Below are 22,540 nucleotides of genomic sequence, written 5' to 3' on the forward strand. Positions count from 1 at the left end.
TGAAGGGGGGGGGGGGGGGGCGGGGGGGAGCAAAAACAGACGCTGGCGTGAAAGAAATGCAGACAAATATATTTTTGTTTTCCCCCGAGTTCTGAAAGCCGCGGGAGTAATAAAAGTCAGACGGGGATCCACAAGTTCGTTACACTTCTTTTCTTCAACCTGAAAATATAATCGGATATGCTTATGTGTGGAAATGAAATTGAAATTCTTACTTTCTATGCTGCGTTCGTCTTCTTTAATCGAGACGAAACTCCGTCTGGTCTTTTCTGTCTTCGGTAATTTCAGATTTCTTCGCCGATAATATTATAATCGATGAATATTAATCGTAGAATAATTTAACCGCGTCGGTTTAAACATGTTCAAAACGTCGTCGTATTATTTATATTTAAAAAAATCTTTATGTATACGCGTAATTATACATGTATCGATAAATTTTTAAAAGAAACTTTCTCCAAACTCATAATCACCATACGTGTTCGTATAATATTATTATTATTATTATTGTTGTTGTTGTTGTTATTACTGTTTTTTTGTTTAATACATTTGTATTTGCGTCTCATTTGTCGCTTGTAGACACATATGATTAATCGTACCGAAGTATTAATGGAAACGTGAATTATTACACACGGTTTCTGTCCATTTAGAATAACATTTATAGATAGAAAGCACTTTCGTTGAAAAACGTAATGACAATTAAATGTTCCCGTTCACGATACCGCATCACTTTCGTCGAATTCGTGTAACCGGTGCTTCGAACCTTTATGCAGATGAAACACCTGCAAAATTTTTTTTTACTTTATTCTAGTTGACAATCGTACGCACTATATCGTATATATGTATAACTGCACGTACCGTGCGCGGATTTATTTTCATCTGCGTTCTAGACTAGCGTCATCGTCGTTGAAACCGTTTGTCGTTTGCCAAGAATTACAAAGGTGGTGTAGACGGTAGGTAGGTGTGTATATATGTAAGTACTCGAGTACGACAAACCGAGCGAGCTGCTCGACGCGCGGTATTATTCTTTTTATCGTTATGCGATTTCATAGAATGTATATAAATTATTATAAGAATTCAGAAGATACAGAAGAAGAGAAAATTAATACTAAATTAATAAAGAAACGTTTTTGTTTTTCTTATGTATTTTGTTTTATTACATGCGTAACATAAACCAACTCTACAAAACAATTTATACGGACACGTACGTATATGGATGTATAGAATTATTTATACCTTATTTTAAACTTTATATCATTTATGTACGTAAATATTAGTATAATTTAATTTTAATATGGAAGAGAAAAAAAAAGACGAGATATAATTTTCGAGTTTACTTCTTTTTAATACACGGTGTAGATATTGGAATACAGTTTCAGGAATATTGTTAAATTTTTCTGTGTTTTTATTCTCGATAATCCACTAACCAACTGTACGGCATTTACTTGCGGCGAACCGGAGGTGGTCGCGGCGCCTGACACCGGCGGACTGACTGATTTCGGAATTTCCTACTTCCAGCGACTAACTACGAGACGTATGAAGTTTGATGGAAACCGCCCGCGCCCGGATCTCCGAGTCCCCCTGACGCCGGGCAACTTGCGCGCGCTGCCCTCAAGTGGCGTAGACCTACTGAGACAAGTTTATGGGTTCGACAGTTTCGAAGTTTTTGAACAACCAGGCGCGACATCTCACGGCGCGATGGTCAACCACGAGACACGAATACTCGGGCCTCCTCTATCTTACCGACCGAAGTGGTTATCTTATCTAGGTAAGATCGCGTTGCAGTGCTAATGGGCCGATCTTTGCCAAAGTGCAGATGTGAGAAATTTGAACGAAGCGTTCGACTAGCTGACTTCCGAATATTGATTAACCGAACGGTTCTACGGGTTCTACGTCACCCTTTTGCTACGTGAAATATGTGTCTCAACAATGAATAACGAATTTATGCAAATTCCACAAGTCAAGTTTGATTTCCTATATACTGAAGTTCTATTTTAAGGCTTTGTAGTCAGGACGTTAACTGAATTCTAAACGCCGTTTTAGGGCAGAGGTTTACTCAGTATTGACTCACGTTGGAGCGTGAAAGTCCATATCGGGGCTTCGTATCGTAGACTGTAAAGTTTAAGCGTCCATGTATTCGTGTTACCTACGAATTCATATTAAATACAGCGGTAAGTGGTTCGGAAACCCTAAGGCCTAAGGTCAGACGGGCGTTTAACATGGCTACAAAAGATTTTCCGTCGTTTCGTAATCTTGTTATACTGTATTTATAAGGTATACATTGCGCATATGCGACTTATACGATGTACGCGTAATAACATGTATAATACCTTCAGTCAAAGTATTGCACAAAAAGACGCGGTATTGAATAGCAATAAATAACAGTTAAAGTAAATGCTTCTGTTTAGCTGATAAAAAAATGAAAAACGGAAAACAAAAGAGAGCCAAGCGTGCTCATTTATAAGCGAATGAAAGACGGTTGAAATAATCGAATAATTCGTTGCAACAATGAATCAACCGACTACGTTCAAATTGGTGAACGAGATGGTGGCGCGCTCTGGAGACTGCCGTTGGAAAACCGAGGGTCTGTAGTCCTGCGTATCCCATTGGATATCCAGTGGATGGCCAAAAAACGACAGATAACGAAGACCAGTGTCGTTGTTAGAAGCAGGAGGGGAACAACGGGAGCACGGGAATCGCGATGGAGACAGCTATACTTTGATTTCAAAAAATTAAACGTCTTTACGTAGCGTTTTACGTATTCAAAAGACGGTTGTTTGTTACGCGATGAGTGAAGCAAATCAGGAAACGTCCGTAACGAGCACCCAGGATCGGATAACGCCAGTTGAAGGTAAAAATTCATTCGGCCATATTTATTGTTCCGCGTTGTTTATCAATATTTAACCTAAAAACGGAGAAACCTATAAACGTATCGCGTTTTTTTCTCCCTATATTTTTCAATCAAATATCGAAAATTATATCAAGCCCAAATTTTCACATATCCGCCGTTATCGTATCCCTGCAAATTTTGCGAACGAATACCTTTTCCTGCTTCGGTTTCGCTTCGCGTACGAAAATTGTCTCTTCCGTCGTCTTTCATCTGTTTCGCTATGATTATTGGCAATCAAATTTCCCTCCGAATTACAGCACTTGTCGTTAAATCAAGTATCTTGTTCGTATGTATAACCAATTGGCCTGCTTCACCCCTTGAAAATCCACGGATAGTCACGTGCGAATATCGCCGAATATCGTCGCAAATATTCAAGCGATGTTTTTTCACATTTTATTATTACACAAGGCTTGTAACGCTTGGATATTAAAATAATTAGCTTTTCATTCTCATGTTTCCATTTTGAGTCTTGAGACAAAGAAGGGTCGTTTAGCATCTGGTCATTTCCGGGGAGCAAGAGGGGTGGAGAAGTGAAAGAAAACCCGAAAATTTCCCAAACAAAAACAATCTTTTAGCATTATTCTTTTTGTTTTCGATTTGTTGACTCAAAAATTGAAAATTTTTTTTCCATAATTTGACAGAATTTACCCCAATAAATCCTCACGTTTTTTGTTTTACATCTAAAAATGTATCTCCAAACAAATAGAGTCATTTGATCAATGGTTTACACCTGTACAAAGTCTCAGTAAAAATTCGTCGTATATATTTAAATTGCTCTTCTTCAATTTTAAATTAATAGATTTAATTGCATAGAAAATTTATTTCACCGACAAATAATACACAGTATTGACCAACGCGTTTTTTGAAAAAATGAATTTATATCCGCAGTTAATGAAAATGGAACGGCACTTGAAAAAAATGAAGAGAGTAAGGCTGAATATGAAGGAAGTAAATCGACTGTTGAAGAACTGTTCCCTTGGATTTCAGAATTCAAGAAAAAGTGTAGGTGCCTTCTGGCTCAGCCCAATATCGTCTCGTTAATAAAGCTCATGAAATTCTACGCCAGGTAAGTATTGATTGATGACGTTATTTCAAAAGAAATTATAAAACTGCAATCATTGAAAATGTTACAAAAGTTCAATGCAAAACTGATCACTAAAATTGGCTAGAGTGCATTAAGTATCATGTAAAAAATACTTATTATATCAATTTGCCTAATATGAGAGTGAGAAATATTCCATTTACTATAAAGAAGTGTTTCTGAGAACAAAAAGTGTGAATTCCAAAAAGATGACTGAAAAATTTAATGTAGATTTAGTTTTAGACAGCTCGAAGCAAAATCTAGAGGTCGCATGTATATAATTCGTAAAGTTGGACATTATAGTTGCACATAAATACAATAATAATATGCATCTTAGTGTCGCACCGTTTTTAATTTACCCACTCTATAGATCAGTAAATATACAAAAAAAAAAAAAAAGAATATGAGCACTGGACTATAGATTCTAAAACAAAGTTGTTATGAAAAATTGAACATAAATTTACAAAGCAGATTGCTGGAAAAAAATCAAACAGGCGAGATTTTCCCTTGTTTCTGAAATCACTCGTTCATTGATACGATGCATTTGTGTTACAGAAATGTGAGCGTTAACGTTACCGAATGTTACACCAAACCTTATAGGGCAGCCAAATTAAAAGATTCGATTAGCGAGACGTTGCTTTTCTTTTTATTCTTCTATCGAGAACTTGTAGAGGTAAGTAATCAAACATCACCCTCTATTGCAATCGCAATTCGGATTCTTTTTGCACAGCAAATAAATGGAAGTTCAAAATTGGTTTAAAAATATTTTAGATATGCGATAGAAATTCATACCTGGATAAGATGTCGGATTTATTGGCGATGTACATGGATATGGAACTGAAGGCATCTCGGCGAGGGAAAGAACACCACAGCAAAATTGCCGCCCGTCTAACGTCTTGCCTCTTTGTTTACCTTGGCAAGTTGATTTACACTCAACCTGCTTCTTTAGTTGCACCATCGCTGAAATTATAACAATAAACTTCGATTACTTTAACCACTGCTCTATACTTATCTATTCAATTGGTTTTGTTGATTAATGGCCAGAGACTAGTGGCACAAATATTATTGCATAAAGTTTGAATTTAATGTGATAAATCACGATTGCTGGCAATGTACACTATGAAAAATGTGTAACTGTTTTAAAATAATTTGCAGAAAACTCAAACGATCACATTCTGGATACATTCATCAAAGCAAAATTCATCAATCGGAATTACCATGATATCTTGGATCCAATCCTAACGTAAGCTGATTAAGAATTGCATGAATATCTGTTCGACAACAGAAGAGTTTGCTGATTTTGCTAGATGTTGCTAAACCGATCTGCAAGTCACTTGGTAACAATTAAATAAACAAGTTACGTTTCCCTCACAGAAAAATATCCAAGACTATACCTGCACGACATAATTGTGACACAATGTATGTTCGTTACCTGTTGATCTACCGGCTTTGGAAAAAAGTAAATAGCAACGCGACCGTGAAGAATCAGATAAATTCAACAGCCATTTCACACCTAGGGCCACCTCCCGTGTGTCCGACACCATTTCTGGCCAAATATGTGCTGCCAAAGGTTCCAAAATCTCAGGCAAATTCGACTAAATTTCTTTTACTACACAAATTTGATATAGAACAGTCGTGCAAATTATTTATCCAATACTGCAAGGAAAATCGAGAGGATGAAGATCAGGGTGACCTTGGTAAACCAAATTTCACTCCAAACGTACCTAGCTTGGATAACTTGGAAGTGGTATGTACCTAAAACTTTATATTATCTGCTTTCGTTTTATATAAATACTTTTTTTTAGACAACTGCTGTTCTGCGAATCTAGATAGGATAGACAAATTAGATTCAATCTTGCATGAGTAATTTATGGTGTTTTATATGTAGTAACAACAGTAAAACATAATTGTTAAGTTCATTTTTTTTCTGAGTTGAAATTTTTGCAGTTATGAAAGTGCTGTCAAATCTCAAAATATGGTGTTAAATATAAGGGAAACTTGTAGGTTTAAGATTGCATTTATTTGTTCAAGACATAATTTGAAGGGGAAAGAAAATTTTTCAAGTTAATCTTCCAAGGATTTGTTTCTAACATTTAATATACACGTGTATATTTATTCCCAGTTGGGAGGCAGTGGCATGTGCAGAGATACGAACCACATTGACAATCTGAACGACAATGTCAATATACCAGGTGCAGAAACATGCCAGCGAAATTTGGTGAAAACAAACTGCATCTGCAGCGGCAGCGGGATTTGTATGGGAAAATGTTCAGCCCAAGAAGGTACGAAATCGGTAAATAACATGAAAACAAAACATGAGTCTAGTAAAGTAATACCATTGAAGCCGCATAAACCTGGAAAAGTATCGCCAAGACCTAAATCAAAGAAGACAGGTGACATTCTGTACATTGATTTAACGACCGAAGAAATAACGGAAAAAGTTATAAAAAAGAAGAAGCAGCTCAAGCTGCACTGGCTGGCAGAAGTGAAGAAGAAACTTAACACGAAAAGTGTAAAAACAGGGGAAAAAAAGAAGAAAGCTCAATCTGATGCGAGCAATTCATTTAACAACTTACCACTCCCTGGTATAATTGACAGCACCTCGGCTAAGTCTTTGTCGACTGCGACTACTCCAGAGCCTTCGGTTTTGCCAGTTAATGATGTCACTAATCCTGTTTCACCCGCATCGTTGCCAAGTGTGACGACGCAAGTGCCTGAAAATTGCGTATTGTCAAACTTTGCAAATGACTTTGTTCCTGCAGAAAATTTAGCGAACTCTAATAAAGACAAAACGCCTGAGTTTGTTGAGAAACTGACGACGTGTGGAGCAACAAAGACAGTTACAATTCCTTGCACAGATTCTAGTCACATGTTAAAGCGTGATACAAATTGCAACAATTCGTTGTCCGAAATCCAATCAGAAACATCTGTTGCTCAATTGTCCAATACTTTAAGTCATATGTGCGAAACTTATGACGATGACAGCAGCACTACCGATAACAATAGTAAGAATCACGTGAACAGTCCATCTAAACAAAATGAAACAGGTACTCTAACTGCTTCCACTGAAAACGACGGCATGTCCATGGTCCACAAACAAGTATTAAGTACAGAAAGAGAAGAGATTTGTGAAACATCTGAAGTTTACAGAAGTCCTTCGCAGAGCTCCGATGTCGCTGTCATTTTCACTCGAGATGCTTCGGATGTGGCAATTGTCGATCTTGATGAATATGCAGAGGACAATACTGAAATAAGCGAGTCGTGCGAGAATTCTAATATCACTTCTGAGATTGAAAACATAAGACTGGACTCGTCGTTATCCAGCTACTTCACGGGCGATGCGATACGTGAGAATAATATCAGGAACGATTTACCAAGGATTAAAGATGAGTTTAATAATGATCTAACGAACATAACTTTCCACACTAATAAACTTAGATTAACAAACTCTGGCGAAACGTATTTAAATACGCTGAATGATACTGTGCAAGAGCAGTCGGTAGACGACGAGAATAAGTCAGGTAAAATTCAGAATGTAATAAACTTTGCTGTGAAAGAGGAAAGCACTAATAACGTTGCCGCCTTTGAAGTCATTGATTCTGAGAATACAAACTCTGCTAAATTTCATCTGCAAGACAACGTAAATCAGATTATTGTAGATGCAATCAAAGAACCAGAAGTAGATAATAAAATAATGATTGCGATAGAAAAGGAAGAAGAAGTGGACTCCTATCATTGTCAGATTGAGCAGAATACCGAAGAAAGTTTTGAAAAATCTGATCCTATTAAGTACGATATTATGAAACAGTATGATTACAAATCTAGTGAAGGCGATCAATTTGATGGTACGGAATTAACGAAATTCACTGAGTTAGAGATCGTCGAAAGACAGCAGCATGATTTTAAAAACAAGGAATCTAAGTCTGAAACTGCAGATAAATTGACGACTAGCGTGGAGAATGAATATGTCGATGAACAGACATTGATACCAAAGATAAACGAAACTTTGATTTGTACTGAGAATATTGACGATAATATTCATGATATTTCGAATGATCTATTAGCGAGTCAAGAGTCTCAATTTCGTGAAAATATTGACGGCTTATCACTGCTGGCCAGTGTATCACAGCATGTATCCAACCTTGAGTATTCTGAGAAATCGCTAACTAAACCAAAAATTGTAGACGAAGAAATTTCGTGTCTTGCCACGAAAATTAAAAGAAGTCATTTATTGAGGAATAAGGGTGTGATCAAAGAAGTCAGTAATGAAATCTTGCTTGACGTAAATAACACCATCAGCTGTAAGAGTATCAACGAAATACAGGATATATGGCAAAAAATAAACGACAATAAAATCCACGGGACTGACTTGGGGTTAGAAAGCTCATATAATAATATAACAGAAAATGAATCTTTAGACATGATTCCTCTTGTTCTAGAAACAACGGTGGATCTCAATTCAAGTACACTGCATAACAATATGATCTCAGTTGATAACGTAACGCAGATGATTAAGGACAGTACAAACGTTATAGTTAACGGAGAGACCGTTGTTCTGTTACAAAAATCGCCAAACAGTAATTTATATATTATCAACAAAGCTAGCGATAATACAGCCGAGTGTTTGGACGAGGATAAGAAGAGCACCACTAATACAACCAAAAGGATCTCTACAGCTATGCGCGATATTATGAACCACATTCCGATAAATCTCTCGAGAAAGAACACGGATCGTCAAGATGGAGGGAAAATTCAACGTTATAAAGTGCATACTGTTGGTAAGAACAGAGTTTCCAGACAGTTAAAATCAGTCATTGATAGGTGTAGCCAACACAGAAATAAATCGGATATCGGATATATTAAGAAGGAAATTCTGAGCAAAAGTAACTACGATGAGATCTTTAGACAGCGAAGTACCGATACACCGCAATCTGTGATAGAGTTAGAGTCTATCGAACAACCGCTGCCACCGGTAACCAGACTCACTGAAACGCCGACCGATGTTCAGATGACGACGAATCAGCGGGTCAGTCAAGAATCTGGTGTGATTAATATGACAACAACTGGAAGATTGAGCGGGAAATTATCAAGTAAGAAGCATGAAGATAAAGCTAAAGGTACGTCGATTGAAAATGTAACATTTAAACATAATATAAAACAAGAATTTGAAAGCTGTGTCGACGGCTCGACTACCGAAAGATCATCCTGCTATGGAAGTCAATTAACGCCTGGCGATTTTCATCTGCAGGTATCGAAAAAAAATTATAATAATATTAATTCCAGTAACATGTTGCCTTTAAACCCAAGAAGCCCACCTAAAATTCCACATGTCTATAGCACAGTGACTACATCTGCAAATTTGTACAGTCTTGAACATGAGCACTGTGACTGTGCACCTTGTAATATGAAGGTGAGTTCTTCCCAGCCGTATCAAACAATCCCACAACCTATTCCGACTTGTCAACTGTCCCATTGTGCTTGTTTGAAATGTGCTTACGAGTTACATTACAGACAATATCTACCCCACTCTTCCTATCTTCAAACGAATTCCTACTTTGTCCCTACCGATGCTAAACCAACATCTAAAAACAATGTTGTACAAGAAAAGGCGTTGAAGCTGACCGAAGCAGTTTTGGCAAAATTCGACGACGATCAGTTGCTGCATAAAATTGAACAGAGTATTATAGATAATAAGGTATCAAACCCGACCAATGCTAAAAATAACGTTCCAGACGTGAAGTATAAACCTGAATTCGATAGTAAATTACCTTTGAAAAAGAGACTAAAAGCCCATGCAATGATGTCGATGAGTTATCAAGACACACCGATAAAACTTGAAAAAGTTGAAAACTATCCAGGGACACCGATGATGTCCATAGCGGCGCTGGAAGCCAGAAATCTCACGCAGAATGCCGTCCCTGTTTTCGAACAAAAACCAACGATGCCTTCCGCAGTAATAGAATTATCTCCTCGACTCAAAGACGATTCATCTCATCACACTACGGAGATGATAAGAAGGGATTATTTGAAGGATACTTCGCTTACTTCGATAGGAAATTGCGCCAACGTGGATGAGAAAACAAGAAAAATGAATCATCATCGGCGTCAAACTGCTGCTGAAGTGAACGTTACAGCGTCCGGATGTCAGAAAAGTTTTAAAACCCCGGCCCAGCGTAAAGAGATCTCAATTCAATCGCCAACTTCGTTGAAAAGAAAAACTACCACCGTTCCCAACCACCCAAAGAGTCCTAAAAAAGTGAAAAAGGCAAACGTTGGTAAAACTAAAGGTAGACAAACCAGAAGCTCTACAAGAAACATTCCCAAAGTGGATTACAACTACGATGGTATAATTGATCTTGCCGATCCTAAATTGAACACGTTTACTGAATTGAAACGTAAACGTAAAAAGACTGGCCGATGATTAATACTATTTGACATGGAGAAGTGAGAACGATTATTGTTATAAGATATAAAATAAGCGAGGAGAAAAGATCGTTGCATGGGCTATTTAAAATTCAAATCCTAATATTTGTGTATATAGTTGTAATTAAGCCATAACAGGAAGATTCTAGATGACATAACGCCTCGTCAGAAGATGGAACAATGAAGATTTAATACATCAGCATTTCCTCATGAAGATAACGAGTCGCGCCAGAGAAGAAGCAGGATCGTCTTCACTGGAAGATATTTGAAAGAAACATTGTTGATTCTATATTTTCAAAGTATTAAGGACTTGAGTTACAAAAAAAAAACCGTCAAAATTTTTCATAATCTATCAAGTATATATATATATACTTACTACCAGCTGATAAATTTTCGAAAAAAAAAAAAATGGAAAATCGAGACATATGCGTCCCATAAAAGAATGTAAATAGAAACATGTATATACTCAAACACATGTATGCAAACATACATGATATTTTTCACTTCAGGAAATATTGCATGGGTCAAATAAATAACAAATTCTCATTTTTACTTTGGAGAAAAGAAACAAGAAAACAAAAAGCGGTAAAAAAAAAACAGCGAATTTTATGCAAATTAATAAGCTGTGAGAGTAGAATCTTTTCTGTGTTTGAAAAATTGCAAAGTTAATATTGGTGTAGAGATCTTGTTTGAAAAAAATATTTATACAGTCATTAGTAGATTTTATATTTAAAAAAAAAAAAAAAGATAATAGTATTTATAGTAAATTCTGGCATCGATACTACTCCTACTACTTCTACTACTAGTACTACTACTACTACGTCTGCCTGGAGGTAAGACCACTTTATCCTGTGATAAAATAATCTAGAAAATATGTGTGTTACCACAATATTGTGGAAGAAAAATCTATTCGTGATATATGAAAGCGTTAGAAATTGATGTTTCACAAAGATAAAACTTATAGGTGCATGATTTGCGGATTAGAAGATTATAACTTTGCTAAAGGCAAAGAACAGAAAGAGAGAAATTTATCGATGTTTTTTTTTTATTTATTTATTTTTTTTTTTTTTCTAAAATTCATTGTTATATCTACGCACTTTTAACGTGCTATGGTGATATTAAGGTGATCTATTGATCCAGATACGGCAAAGAAGTTATTTTACCTTAAATTTTAGGAAAACAAAAAAAAATTATAATTTTCCAAATTTTATTTATCTACCTTTATTGATGTTTATTGGCTGTTTATCGAAATTTCGCCAACACTATTATTAATATTATTACTATTAATATTACTACATTTGTTATGTTTTATTTTTACGCGTATTCGAACGTACTATATCGGACAATTACAATACAAGTTATTTCCATAGTGTCTATATCGAATTCCAGTGCGATTACTCTTGAAAGAAAATTAATAGAAAAAATGGTAACGAAGATGATATGAGAACGTTTCATTGAACGTTTACAAGGATACTACTTAAAAAGCCTTTCTTCAAATTTACCTTATTGTGGGTATACAAAAGTATGAAAATTACAATATATTTTTGGAGAGAATTTTAATATAAATCATTTAAACTGATTAATTAATAATGTCGAATAACATATTGTTAAATGTGTGTCGCGGATTTTTATTGCAACTCAGCCACCTAAAGAAAAGCGACCCCGAATACACTGTGTGCACAATAATTTGGCGACCCACGATTAAAGCTATAAAAATTGATCTTCCAAAAGATACATGCCTACATACTAATACAAAACGCAATTTTGTGAAGAAAAAGAATAAGAGACACTCATACGCTACGCGATACACAAAAAAAGAAACAAAATACTCGATTCGCCCTTCGCGATTTCAAAAGCCAAAAATAAAGAAATGGAGGCAAAATGTCACATAAATCTGAAATCTAATTGCGCTAGTCGCCCTCTCAATATTAAACAAAATTAACAAGAACAAAAGAAATTATTCGAATGCGATAATCGCGATCGTATTTACTAACCTACGGCGCTAATCATCACGGATTTTGACTCAATTTTAATTACGGCGCTATTCGTCAAACACAAAAAAAGAAGTAAGTGAACAGAGTCGAATCTTGCAACTAATCATGGCGCTAATCTGTCGATTGCGCTATTCGCAACGGCATTACAGAACCTTAATAATTATTCCGCTTCTCAGAAAAATAATCCTCAATATAACACAAGCTTGACTTAAGAGGGCTAACCGCGACGCATTCGAAACTCTAATATTACTTTTAAAAAAAAAAAACCCAACCCCGTAGACCAGCGATACGCGACTAAATCCCATGCACCGGAATTTGGCTTTACTTTTGACTTTACAAACGAAATGACTGTTATTTAAAAATCGTGATTCTACTCTAAATTTTCAACAAACATAAATTGACTCTACGCGTTATCGCGAAACTCAAGCTACGGCCACGAAACAAAGAAAATTGGCAAACGAATTTCGAGTACGCTTCCAACGCATTTTTGAAAATGTCGAACCGTGAATCGGTGTACCGATCTAATTCACATCTAAATTAGTTCGCAGAAAATCAACAGTGCTTACCGTAATAAAGCCACGCCGAGAAAACCACCAAATTCTTCGTATCGATAAAAGGTAGCTTCGCTGTGACAGACAACTTTAATCTAACTTTTTCAAACTCGAAACTTTCAATTTCCCAACCCAGGGTCTAATCCACGGAGTAGGTCTAATCTACCGGAATCAAACACAAGAGTGACTAACTCCGCGTAGCGTAGCGTAGCTGGAAGTTCAAACAATCCGCCATTACGATTCGCAATATTGCCCGATTCTTATTGGCTCTTCGATCAGGTATTTCTGGTATTTCACTCGATCCTCCAGAAATCGTCCGTGGCGTAGTCACGACTTCGCGTACGCGATGCAATGAGGCGTTAGTGTAGCGAAATAAGGCCAACGACGGGAATCCCCCTCCTATTCCCTCGCGGCGTGACTCTGACGCTTCTTTCGTAGCCCCGTAACGTGTTCCGATCACGATTTCAGCCTCACGCTCCTCGATCTTTCCTCAGAACTCCCGCGATGTTGTCGCATATACTTGAAATGAAAAATAAACAATAATAAATATATTTCATTAGCTAGCCTGTAAAATGTCCCCTCTCAGAGTATAGGATGCGTGACCCTTGTCTTGACGCTATTTTCAAAAATTATTCGAATCAACGGTCACTATTACAAAATCCATAATTTTGGGTTCAGCTTAGGGTTCGAGGAGCCGTTTGTAACGTGCATTAAGAATGCTATATTACAAACGAAATATATATATATATATATATATATATATATATATATATAAACGTATTATCTTCCCAGGATAATAGAAAACTGTGATTTTGATATCTTGTACACGTTAATCGAGTAATTAATAAGTACTAAAGGTGGTATATGGTGCTATTTTTTTTTTTTTATATGACATAGTATTATTATATAATATAAAACTGAGTCGTACTCTGAATAGTGAATATGAAAATAAAAAAGACAATAAGAAATAAAAAATAATATACAAGCAAAAAGAATAAAAGTATTCGATAAGAGGAAAAAATTACACACTGTGTAAGAATAACAGCCTTTGTGAGAATTCAAATAAAATGAAAAACACCGTCTAGGATTGTGTAAATACTTCCATCGTCAGTTCCCTTTACACTTCACTTATTTTCCTCTTACACCGATTAATCTCGATTCACCCAACAAAACTCTAGCTAAATTTATACCTCAAAATGGCAAACACTGCGTAGAAACGTCATGTAGCGAAAGAAAGAAAGGAAAAAAAAGCGACATTTAGTAGGTATATGAATATGAGAATATATCAACGAATCATTTTTAGGTATTATTCAAGCTAGTAACTTGAAGAAATGTTGCAATTAGGTGTGTTATACTATTTCCAGCATTGTTTGTTCTTTCCCAATGTCGTTCCGTCACTCGTTTATCAGACCAAAAATGATTCTAGATACTCTTTGTTTTGTATTTTTATTTATTTATTATTTTTTTTTTTTTTCCTCTTGAAATAACATTTTCGAATGAATGCCAACAGACTTTAAGACGTGCGGGATACCTCGAATAATACACCTAACAGCAGTGCTTCTTCGAGCAGCAATTTGCGGATCCAACTTCTCGACTCATGCTTTACTGACAACACACTGCGGATACACACTGCCGTGAGTAAGAGGGAACTGTTAGTTTGCCAGTTTATTTCACTCTATCGTTGTAGTAGAGATGTTCACGATTAAAAAAAAAAAAAAAAAAAAGCATCCTAGCAATGATTAAAAAAACAAAGTTTGACCATTATTGTGTGAATCTTGCTGAGCAAAAACTTTCAATGTTCTCCGTGTTGGTATTATCTGCTGAATGTATCGCATGTGTTTTGAATTTATTTGAAATTTTGTTTCCTACCCTCGCTGCATGTTTTAAATACTACGTTTGTTTTTGAAGACAAAAAATCTTTCGGAGGTATAAAATATTAACAAAATGTTAAGATTTACTAGTTCCTTTTGCTACTATTTCACTTTCACTTAACTATTTTAATCAAACTTATTCTTTGATAGAAGCTGTGAGAATCTATATTGAACTTGCATGACTTTAACAGTGGTTTGAATTAACCGCTTCCTTAACCACGAATGTGCTTTTCAGTTAACGGCGATGAAAAGACTACATTTGAAAATTTGGAAGCCAAGATGATAGCGCAGCAAATGCTTCTTTCATACTTTCATAAAGAGAGTAAACGCAAGAGAAAAGCAGCGGGCCGATACTTAGTGTCACGTTTTGTTGATATCGCAGTCAAGTGAATTAAGGTAAGTCTCGAAACGATAAACTTTCTTGGAAAATAACGAGGAAAGAAAATCGAAATCTCAAGTCAACAACATTAAAAACAAAGCAGACACAAGTCGGATAGTAAAAATTTGTTATAACCAATGCTTTTGGTATCCTTAGCAATTTTAGAAGAGAGAAGGAATGATCGTGATGAGAAAATGAGCAGCCAATATGTGAGAAACGTGTCGTCTTTGATGTTGTGTATTTATAAGGAGAGAAGATATAGATGGAAAGATGTGATCAGCTGACTTCATTCGAAGAATATAATAAGATCGCAAAGGCTGCGTGTTGGCCTGTAAACTTTGTAATGAGTAAGGAAGGTATTGATGTTAGATTAGTTTTGAATTGTCAGTGATAAGTTCACAGTTTATAAACCGGATAGATTTTGTAGCCAAGTTGAAATGATATTTGCGTTACGTTTCTTCATTCTTTCTTCAGCGATAACTCATTCCATTTAATATCAATATTCTAGAAAACTATTTCACGTGTCAAATACCGAAAGTAATAATAGCTTCCAGAATTATGTACAAAACAAAAACCTTCCCTGTCGCAATAATCAGTGAAAACTATTCATCTGGGATAGCGGGACGTAGAAAGACGTAGTGTTATGCTTTCCAGACAAATAGACAGATCGACGATAATCTTGTCAAGTTGAAAACAATATTATGCAATTACCATATTACATCTGTTGTGTGCGCAACCTCGTGTTTAGGAAGCAGAAAACCGTTGTATCAATTTTATGAATGAATTTGTGCCGTAATAGACAAACAGTTACCACGTATATTATAGAACTGAAGATATCGCATATCATGCTAAGAAAAACTAAATCTTATTTATTTAGTTTTTTTTTTTTTTTTTTTTTTTTAATTATCTTAATACATTGAATTCTTAATGGGTTGAAAAGCGCGTTTCAATTGAGCTTGATAAGTATTGATAAAGTAGTATGTCTAGTCCATAATAAATAATTTAACAAGTTTCATTCCCGTATAATTCTGCGAGTCATCATTAGTAGGTGTATCCGACGATCACAACGTAAACTTTTACAGGCAATTTTAACCAAGTTTTATATCGATCATTCTTGCAACTGAATCTTAGCCAATGAGAATTGAATCACTGTATTGCTTGTCTAATTTTCTTGACCGTTGTTCATTTTTTGTTGGATAAAAGTCAGTAATCCTGTAAATTGGATCGCTATTACAATAAATTCACGTGTATCGAAATAATTTTACCAATTTTGCATTACTTGTAAACGTATATCGACCACGTATTGATCTCAGTACCATAACTGGTATTTTTTAAATTTCAATTGAAAAAGCATAAGATAATTCAGTTCTTATTGTCAGGAAGTTGAAATTTATAATTCAGTTTATACACGTATTCGTATATTTATTTAGGCAAACAGAATTATTTTTTCTGTTTCAACCATCACCTGCTAGTTATATTTTAGCCATTATTTATATTAATTATACGTTTATAGAGAGACTCGATCGTTGTTCTGTAAGGTGGCACATGTACGCATTAGTACTACATCACATATTTATTCAAAACACAAATTACCATGATGCCGTCACCAATGAATAATAACTTATTAACCTCATTCAGGATATTTATAATTTGAAATGCTCAACAATAAGTATGATAATTTTGCACCTTTTAGTCGTTAGGAAATTGATAATTTGTCGTTAACGATATTGAAAGAAAACCCAGAAGTCTGATAATTTTAGTTCAGTTCCTTATTGTGTAGTTATAACATGCGTAGCCGTTAGTTTATTTATTTATGTATGTTTCTTGTCATCGAACTTACAGGTTCATAGAAAAAAAATTATTTATTCCCTTTGCTTTCGTTTCACTTATCGATATTTCAAGTTTGCTCAATATAAATCAAACTTTCCCGTGTCATTTCTGTATCGATTTCATACTGCTCCAGATATGAAAATTTGTTCGTAAACTCCGGATTATTATTCTTTGATTTGCATTCTCTCTTTAATTTACTTTGATCATACTTGTCATAATTTTAACAATAATTTCAGGCATGTTTTACAGCTAGTATCTCGACTAAGAGAGAGCATACTCATAAAATAAATGTATCCATACAAACCTAGTATAACTTGAATAATAGAAACCTGCCAAACACACACGTAGTTCAGCTTCATTGAAGTCGTACACAATATATCCACAAGTACGCTCGTACAATAAAAAATATATTTCATTAATAATATCTATTATAACAAGTAATATTATAGACATAGACGCAGTTCGCATATCAAGGCTATACATTGTAGAAAACGAGAAATATATAAAAAGAAAGTATAAACTCAACACACAAATTAAATCAATGAAGTTATTTTTTAGAATTCCCAACAGCAAATAATAACTATAAATGGATAAATTAAATTAGAAGAAGCAAAAAAAAGGAGAAAACAAAAGAAATCATGACCTGCATACTTCTAGTTAATAGTAAAATTAAGTTATCATTAATTTCTGTTCGTAGAGTACCCATAATTCATAGATACTTGTACCTTGTACTGCAGTTCATGTAACTTATATTATTGGTATAAGAAAATTTTGTAATTTTTTGTATGTGCAGCCACGTACTACATACTACACATGTATACTGGTTATAAACAGTACACACGATTGTACGCATATATATATATAGGTATGTATATATATATATATCGATGTAAAATTCTTGTGTTCATGAACAGCTATACGTTAAGTATTCATTAATACATATGATATACATACACATATATGGCGTACGATGGTAATTATTTTTATATGGAAAAACGACAAGCGAGTTGCAGAAAAGAAAAAATAAAATAAAATAAGAAGAATAAAATGTCAAAAAGAAATTATTTGTCAGAAGTAAGAAAGAAAAAAAAAAAGAAAAAAAAATTCGTCATACCGTATAACTTTGTATATCAATAAGGAATGAAAGAAAAAAGAATGTTCTCAATCCCTTGACATTAATTAGTTGTTGTTTTACAATAAATAATTGAACAAATAACGTATAGCCTCAAACTGCTGTGGTGGTTTTTATTATTTAAACATACCTGTTTTCACAAAACCCATTATAATCTTCAGCTCGATCCATGATTCGTCCGGATCAAGTGTTGTCACTAAACTGCGGCGTGACCTCTCTTCGAATTGTCTCTTCGTTTCGAAAACAAACATCGTACGCTTCGTCTTTCACCTATGTCACGAAAACCGCACTTCTGTGTGTTCCTCGGGTGATTCTTGTTGTTCTTACGCTTAAAGTTTATCGTGTTTCCAACGTTTTCGTCTCGGTTTCATTATTATACCTGCAATAGAGGGTTCATCGCGTGTGTAAAATAATTATACGTGTTCAGGTATACTTGAATATACATGTGATCGTGTTAGAAAAAATGTTGCCGATGGTGAAACGACCGCAAACGGGTCACATGCGCAAGTTTTTCAAAACACTGATTGCCGGTAAAAGTAATCAAAGCGTTAAAAAGCCAGTTGCGAGCAATTCGCTTGATAATAATGGACAGGCGGCTGAAATGCCTGATTCAACCAGTCAAATTCCATCCACAAGTACGAAAACAATTATTAACTGTTCGTCCAACTACACAAGCGAAGACGAAAGATCCCTTAGAAATGACATGCGGCCAAGTTTACGCGGCGCTACTTTGTGGGGCGTGAAAAAACACTGTCGCATAACTGGTATAGTGAAATATCGACGAGAGTTAAAACTGTACAAGGCTCTTGTCGGCATGTTGATCGAGGCTAAATTCGAAAACATGTGGAAGACTATTGCTCAAAAGAGTTTTCAGATAGTGAAAAAACATTACAAGCTTCAAACTTCGAGGAAATATTTATCGGCCGGACCTCACGATCAACATTCTCGGCATGGATTTTGGACCGAAAATGTTGACCCTGCAGCTTATAGAAATCAAGAAAACGAAATCGAAGGTTTTACCGAAAACTTAGGTCATGATCAGTCTGAACTTGCAGCTACAGGTAATTCAAAGACTGCAGTGCAGAGCAAGGATGATAATTTTTGCCATAGGACTAATAAGAATGAACACGCGATAAAGCGAGCGGTGAATTCTTTTGCTGAAGGGATCGACCTTACGTTGAAGAAATTCGGTGAAGAAACACAGATCGAAGGATCTAATCCGGATCCCTACGAATTTGACCCTGTGCTCAATTCAATGCAAGACCAGGATAAAATTCGGGACAAGAAATTAACTACAAGCACTGTAGCCAAGACCTCAAAGCTAGTGAAAAAAATTGACAGTCGTCCGAAGATTGAGGTATTAGATTTAAAACAGATCCCGACCATATCGACGAATCGAGAGAATTTAATCTCGTCGTTTGAGAGTGAAGATCGCGAGTTTTCGAAAAAGACAAATAAGAAGAGGGAACTTACAGGACAAGGTACTAAATCCGGCAGTAATGAGATTGGGGAAAATAATGATAACGTATCAAAGAAATCGGGGAAGAAATTTTCGGTATATAAATTGAAAAATTCTAAGGAATCGAAATTGAACGTTGAATCGAAACGCGGGTATCATACCTGTTCGTGTACCGATAATCGTTCAAAAGTGCGACAAGCGTCAAAAGGGATAAAAATTTCTTCTTACTCAATTCCTGAGAGCATCGTTCATCCTTGTTTGAACACAAAAAAAGGGTTCGGGAATCGTTCGACACCGGAGAAAACCGGGCTCGATAAAATTGGGGGCAACGAGAGTCTTGCATCTCTGATTGTTCGAAAGGAGCCTGAAAAATTTTATTCGCGTCTGGAGTGCAGCGAGGTGATGAAATTGAAATCGGATCCGAATAAAGATGTTCACAATCAAACGTTAACTATCGACACTGCGGAAGTAGAACCTCAGAAAAAGATGAAGAAGAGTGTACAACTAATACCAAGCTCCCACATGATTAAGAACGTCAAACCTTTGAAAAAATTTTCAATAGCCAACTTCACGTTGCCGGAAAAGGAGATCACGAATAATGAGGATCAGATTAAGGCTACGACGAAACGTGAGTCGATTAGTGAACGTTCGGCAAAATCAAAGCTGCCAATTACGTTATCAAAATATTCAATCCCCATAAGCATCGAGGTTGATTATTCAACGAGAAGAGACTCACACGCTGGAGTTTTCCTCGGAAATTTAATTCAGTCAAAAATCACCAGATACTTTCCGGTGTCGAAGCCGCCACAGCCAGCGACAAACAATTGCCTGCAGTCTGAAAAAAAAACACTAACGATAATCACAGATAATCACCTACAGCAGGACCGCGCAGAGGAAAACGGAAACAAAATTGAGCGCGGAAATAACGCGGGACTTTCAAAAAATGAATTGCAATTTGCCGCGCCAATCATTCAAAGCGATATTTTTTTAAGCAGTTGGGAACGGTTAAATTTTATGAAAGACGATCATGCAACGCGGAAGCAGATGGTTAATAATTTGAGAGTCATAACTCGCGACGAATATTTATACGGTAAACTGAACAGCAATCGTCGTCAACATCGTAAGCGTTCTATGAAAATGTCTTCGCTCATCGCTAACAGAGGTTTATCACTTCGAGATAATAATATCGATATAACTGAAGACAATTTCAATCCCTGTACTCAGCAAAGTATTATCGAAGATAGCAATGTTTCCGAATTAACCGAGGTAATTCCATCGAGTTACTCGATTTTTTCCTATAATGTCGAAAACAACAATACAGCTGACAATGAGACCAACTGCGATCTCGACTCTCAACAAAAGGAAGAATTACTCGCGCCATGGGATACTCTTGATATTTATGAGAAAGTTACTCGCTGGCACGACGATACGTTTGAACCATAATCCGACATAATTTTCGCAAGTTTTTTTTTTCTATTTTATATGAAAGAAAAACACTTTTGTTTCAGTTTACTCTGATTCTGTATTTTCTTTTTTCTTGCTTATTATATATATGTGTATTATACCGTTAACCATCTGGGAATATATGCGAATATTATTGTTGTTTAATCCTTAGACGTGAGAATCAGTCGTAACTCTATGTATAAATCGTAACAAATAATTCGGTGGAATAGTTTTTTTCCACTTTTGTTTCCTTTTTCTCTAATTAACTACAGTTTATATAATTGTATTTTTTTATTCTTTTTTAATTTTTGTTCTTAATTCAAAAATGGCATATTATTCTTTACATTTCAGTCTCAGTGTTGTACAGTTTGGAAAAACTAAGATAATACTAGGTATGACACTTATTATTATTATAATTATACTTTGTACCTACATGAAACGCAACGATAATATTATATGCGTGGTATTCGTCATATTATAATATATATATAAATAATAATTATATATTTCAATTTTTCAAATTAGTAATCATCACGCTTTCTAATGTAACTGTATATTATTGAAGAATATTTTGCATGTGTGGATTGGATAAAGTGACACACGATTAACGCGAGAAAAATTTATGTATACATTTGGTGAGTTGTTAGAGTAGTATTACAGACATAGGTATTAGGTATGCATTCCTGCGTATATCCTATTATTGGTAGTATATAGTTATATGAAAAATACTGAACGGTTGCCCAGCAAATATTATTATCATTTCATTGCATATTATAATGTAATGTATTTAATATTTTCTATTCGTTTCTTTAGTATAATTTTGGTGGGTGATATATGAGAAAAAAAAAAAAAAACTTTTTGAAGCTCAGCGATAGTAAAAGATACATATTTTATTTAAAATGAACCTTCGATAGCAAAACGTAAAGATTGTTACGTTTGATTTGAAAAACTAAATCGATAATCTGACATGAAAAAAATAATTAAAAAAAAAAATTTGTATGTTTGGAAAACTTTTCATCGTCTCGTATCATTTTTGATAATATCAATCGATGCGCAATGTTTACTACTACCAACAAGCTATCCCTCATTCGGTAGTTGACAATGGTTCAACAATTCACTGCCCGGGATAAATCAGTCGACAACGAACAGTATTACCTGTTATTATAGCGTTACATTTGTACTGTGTCATTACAAAAATTGGGACAACATATTACCTTACGTATTACGGTATGAGTATGAATTAAACAACTACCAGTTTTACCGTATCAGCCGATATTGAATAAGAGATATAGTTTCAAATATTCGTAATTAGTGTACTTAAAATGGTATTACTTTTTTTTTCTGACTTTTTTCTCCAGTCAAAATTTATGGTTCAACAATTTTTTATGGCAAGGGAATGATCGATGCGTAGTTGACAATATTAAGCGAAAACGCGTCGGAACATTTAAAACTACAAAAGCTGTCACTATTGTAAGTTAAAGTGTGCTAGTTAC

At 35.2% G+C, this 22,540-nt stretch overlaps 2 protein-coding genes across 8 annotated transcripts in view; one reads left to right on the forward strand and one right to left on the reverse strand.

The window, feature by feature from the left end:
* Positions 1 to 18,411, reverse strand: part of LOC124298087 (melatonin receptor type 1B-A-like) — a 46,128-nt gene extending 27,717 nt beyond the window's left edge. Inside the window, exons 1-4 of one of the 4 annotated variants that reach the window (XM_046749685.1) lie at positions 18,276 to 18,411; positions 12,949 to 13,452; positions 4,758 to 4,925; positions 213 to 776 (exon numbers count right to left, since the gene is read on the reverse strand). The gene's annotated coding sequence lies outside the window, so the exon portion shown is untranslated. Of the gene's footprint in view, positions 1 to 212; positions 777 to 1,230; positions 1,641 to 4,757; positions 4,926 to 12,948; positions 13,453 to 18,275 lie in introns of those variants that run through there. The other 3 variants (XM_046749687.1, XM_046749684.1, XM_046749686.1) reach the window with 3 other exon arrangements.
* Positions 2,596 to 15,757, forward strand: LOC124298080 (uncharacterized). 4 transcript variants are annotated; one of them, XR_006906721.1, is made up of 10 exons: positions 2,596 to 2,845; positions 3,773 to 3,950; positions 4,521 to 4,638; positions 4,737 to 4,881; positions 5,121 to 5,208; positions 5,340 to 5,712; positions 6,088 to 9,082; positions 14,444 to 14,571; positions 15,040 to 15,200; positions 15,340 to 15,757. XR_006906721.1 is itself a non-coding variant. In XM_046749664.1 (7 exons), the coding sequence occupies exons 1-7, from the start codon at positions 2,782 to 2,784 to the stop codon at positions 10,384 to 10,386; spliced, it is 5,265 nt and encodes a 1,754-aa protein (XP_046605620.1). In that variant the 5' UTR covers positions 2,597 to 2,781; the 3' UTR covers positions 10,387 to 12,635. The 4 variants fall into 4 exon arrangements, 1 of the variants encoding a protein (XP_046605620.1); XR_006906720.1 differs by having other exon boundaries at positions 2,597 to 2,845; positions 14,444 to 14,567; XR_006906719.1 differs by lacking the exons at positions 15,040 to 15,200; positions 15,340 to 15,757 and having other exon boundaries at positions 2,597 to 2,845; positions 6,088 to 11,221; positions 14,444 to 14,565.
* Positions 18,412 to 22,540: the final 4,129 nt, after the last annotated feature.

The sequence above is a fragment of the Neodiprion virginianus genome, chromosome 2, assembly GCF_021901495.1.
Source record: "Neodiprion virginianus isolate iyNeoVirg1 chromosome 2, iyNeoVirg1.1, whole genome shotgun sequence".
Taxonomy (NCBI): Eukaryota; Metazoa; Arthropoda; class Insecta; order Hymenoptera; family Diprionidae; genus Neodiprion; species Neodiprion virginianus.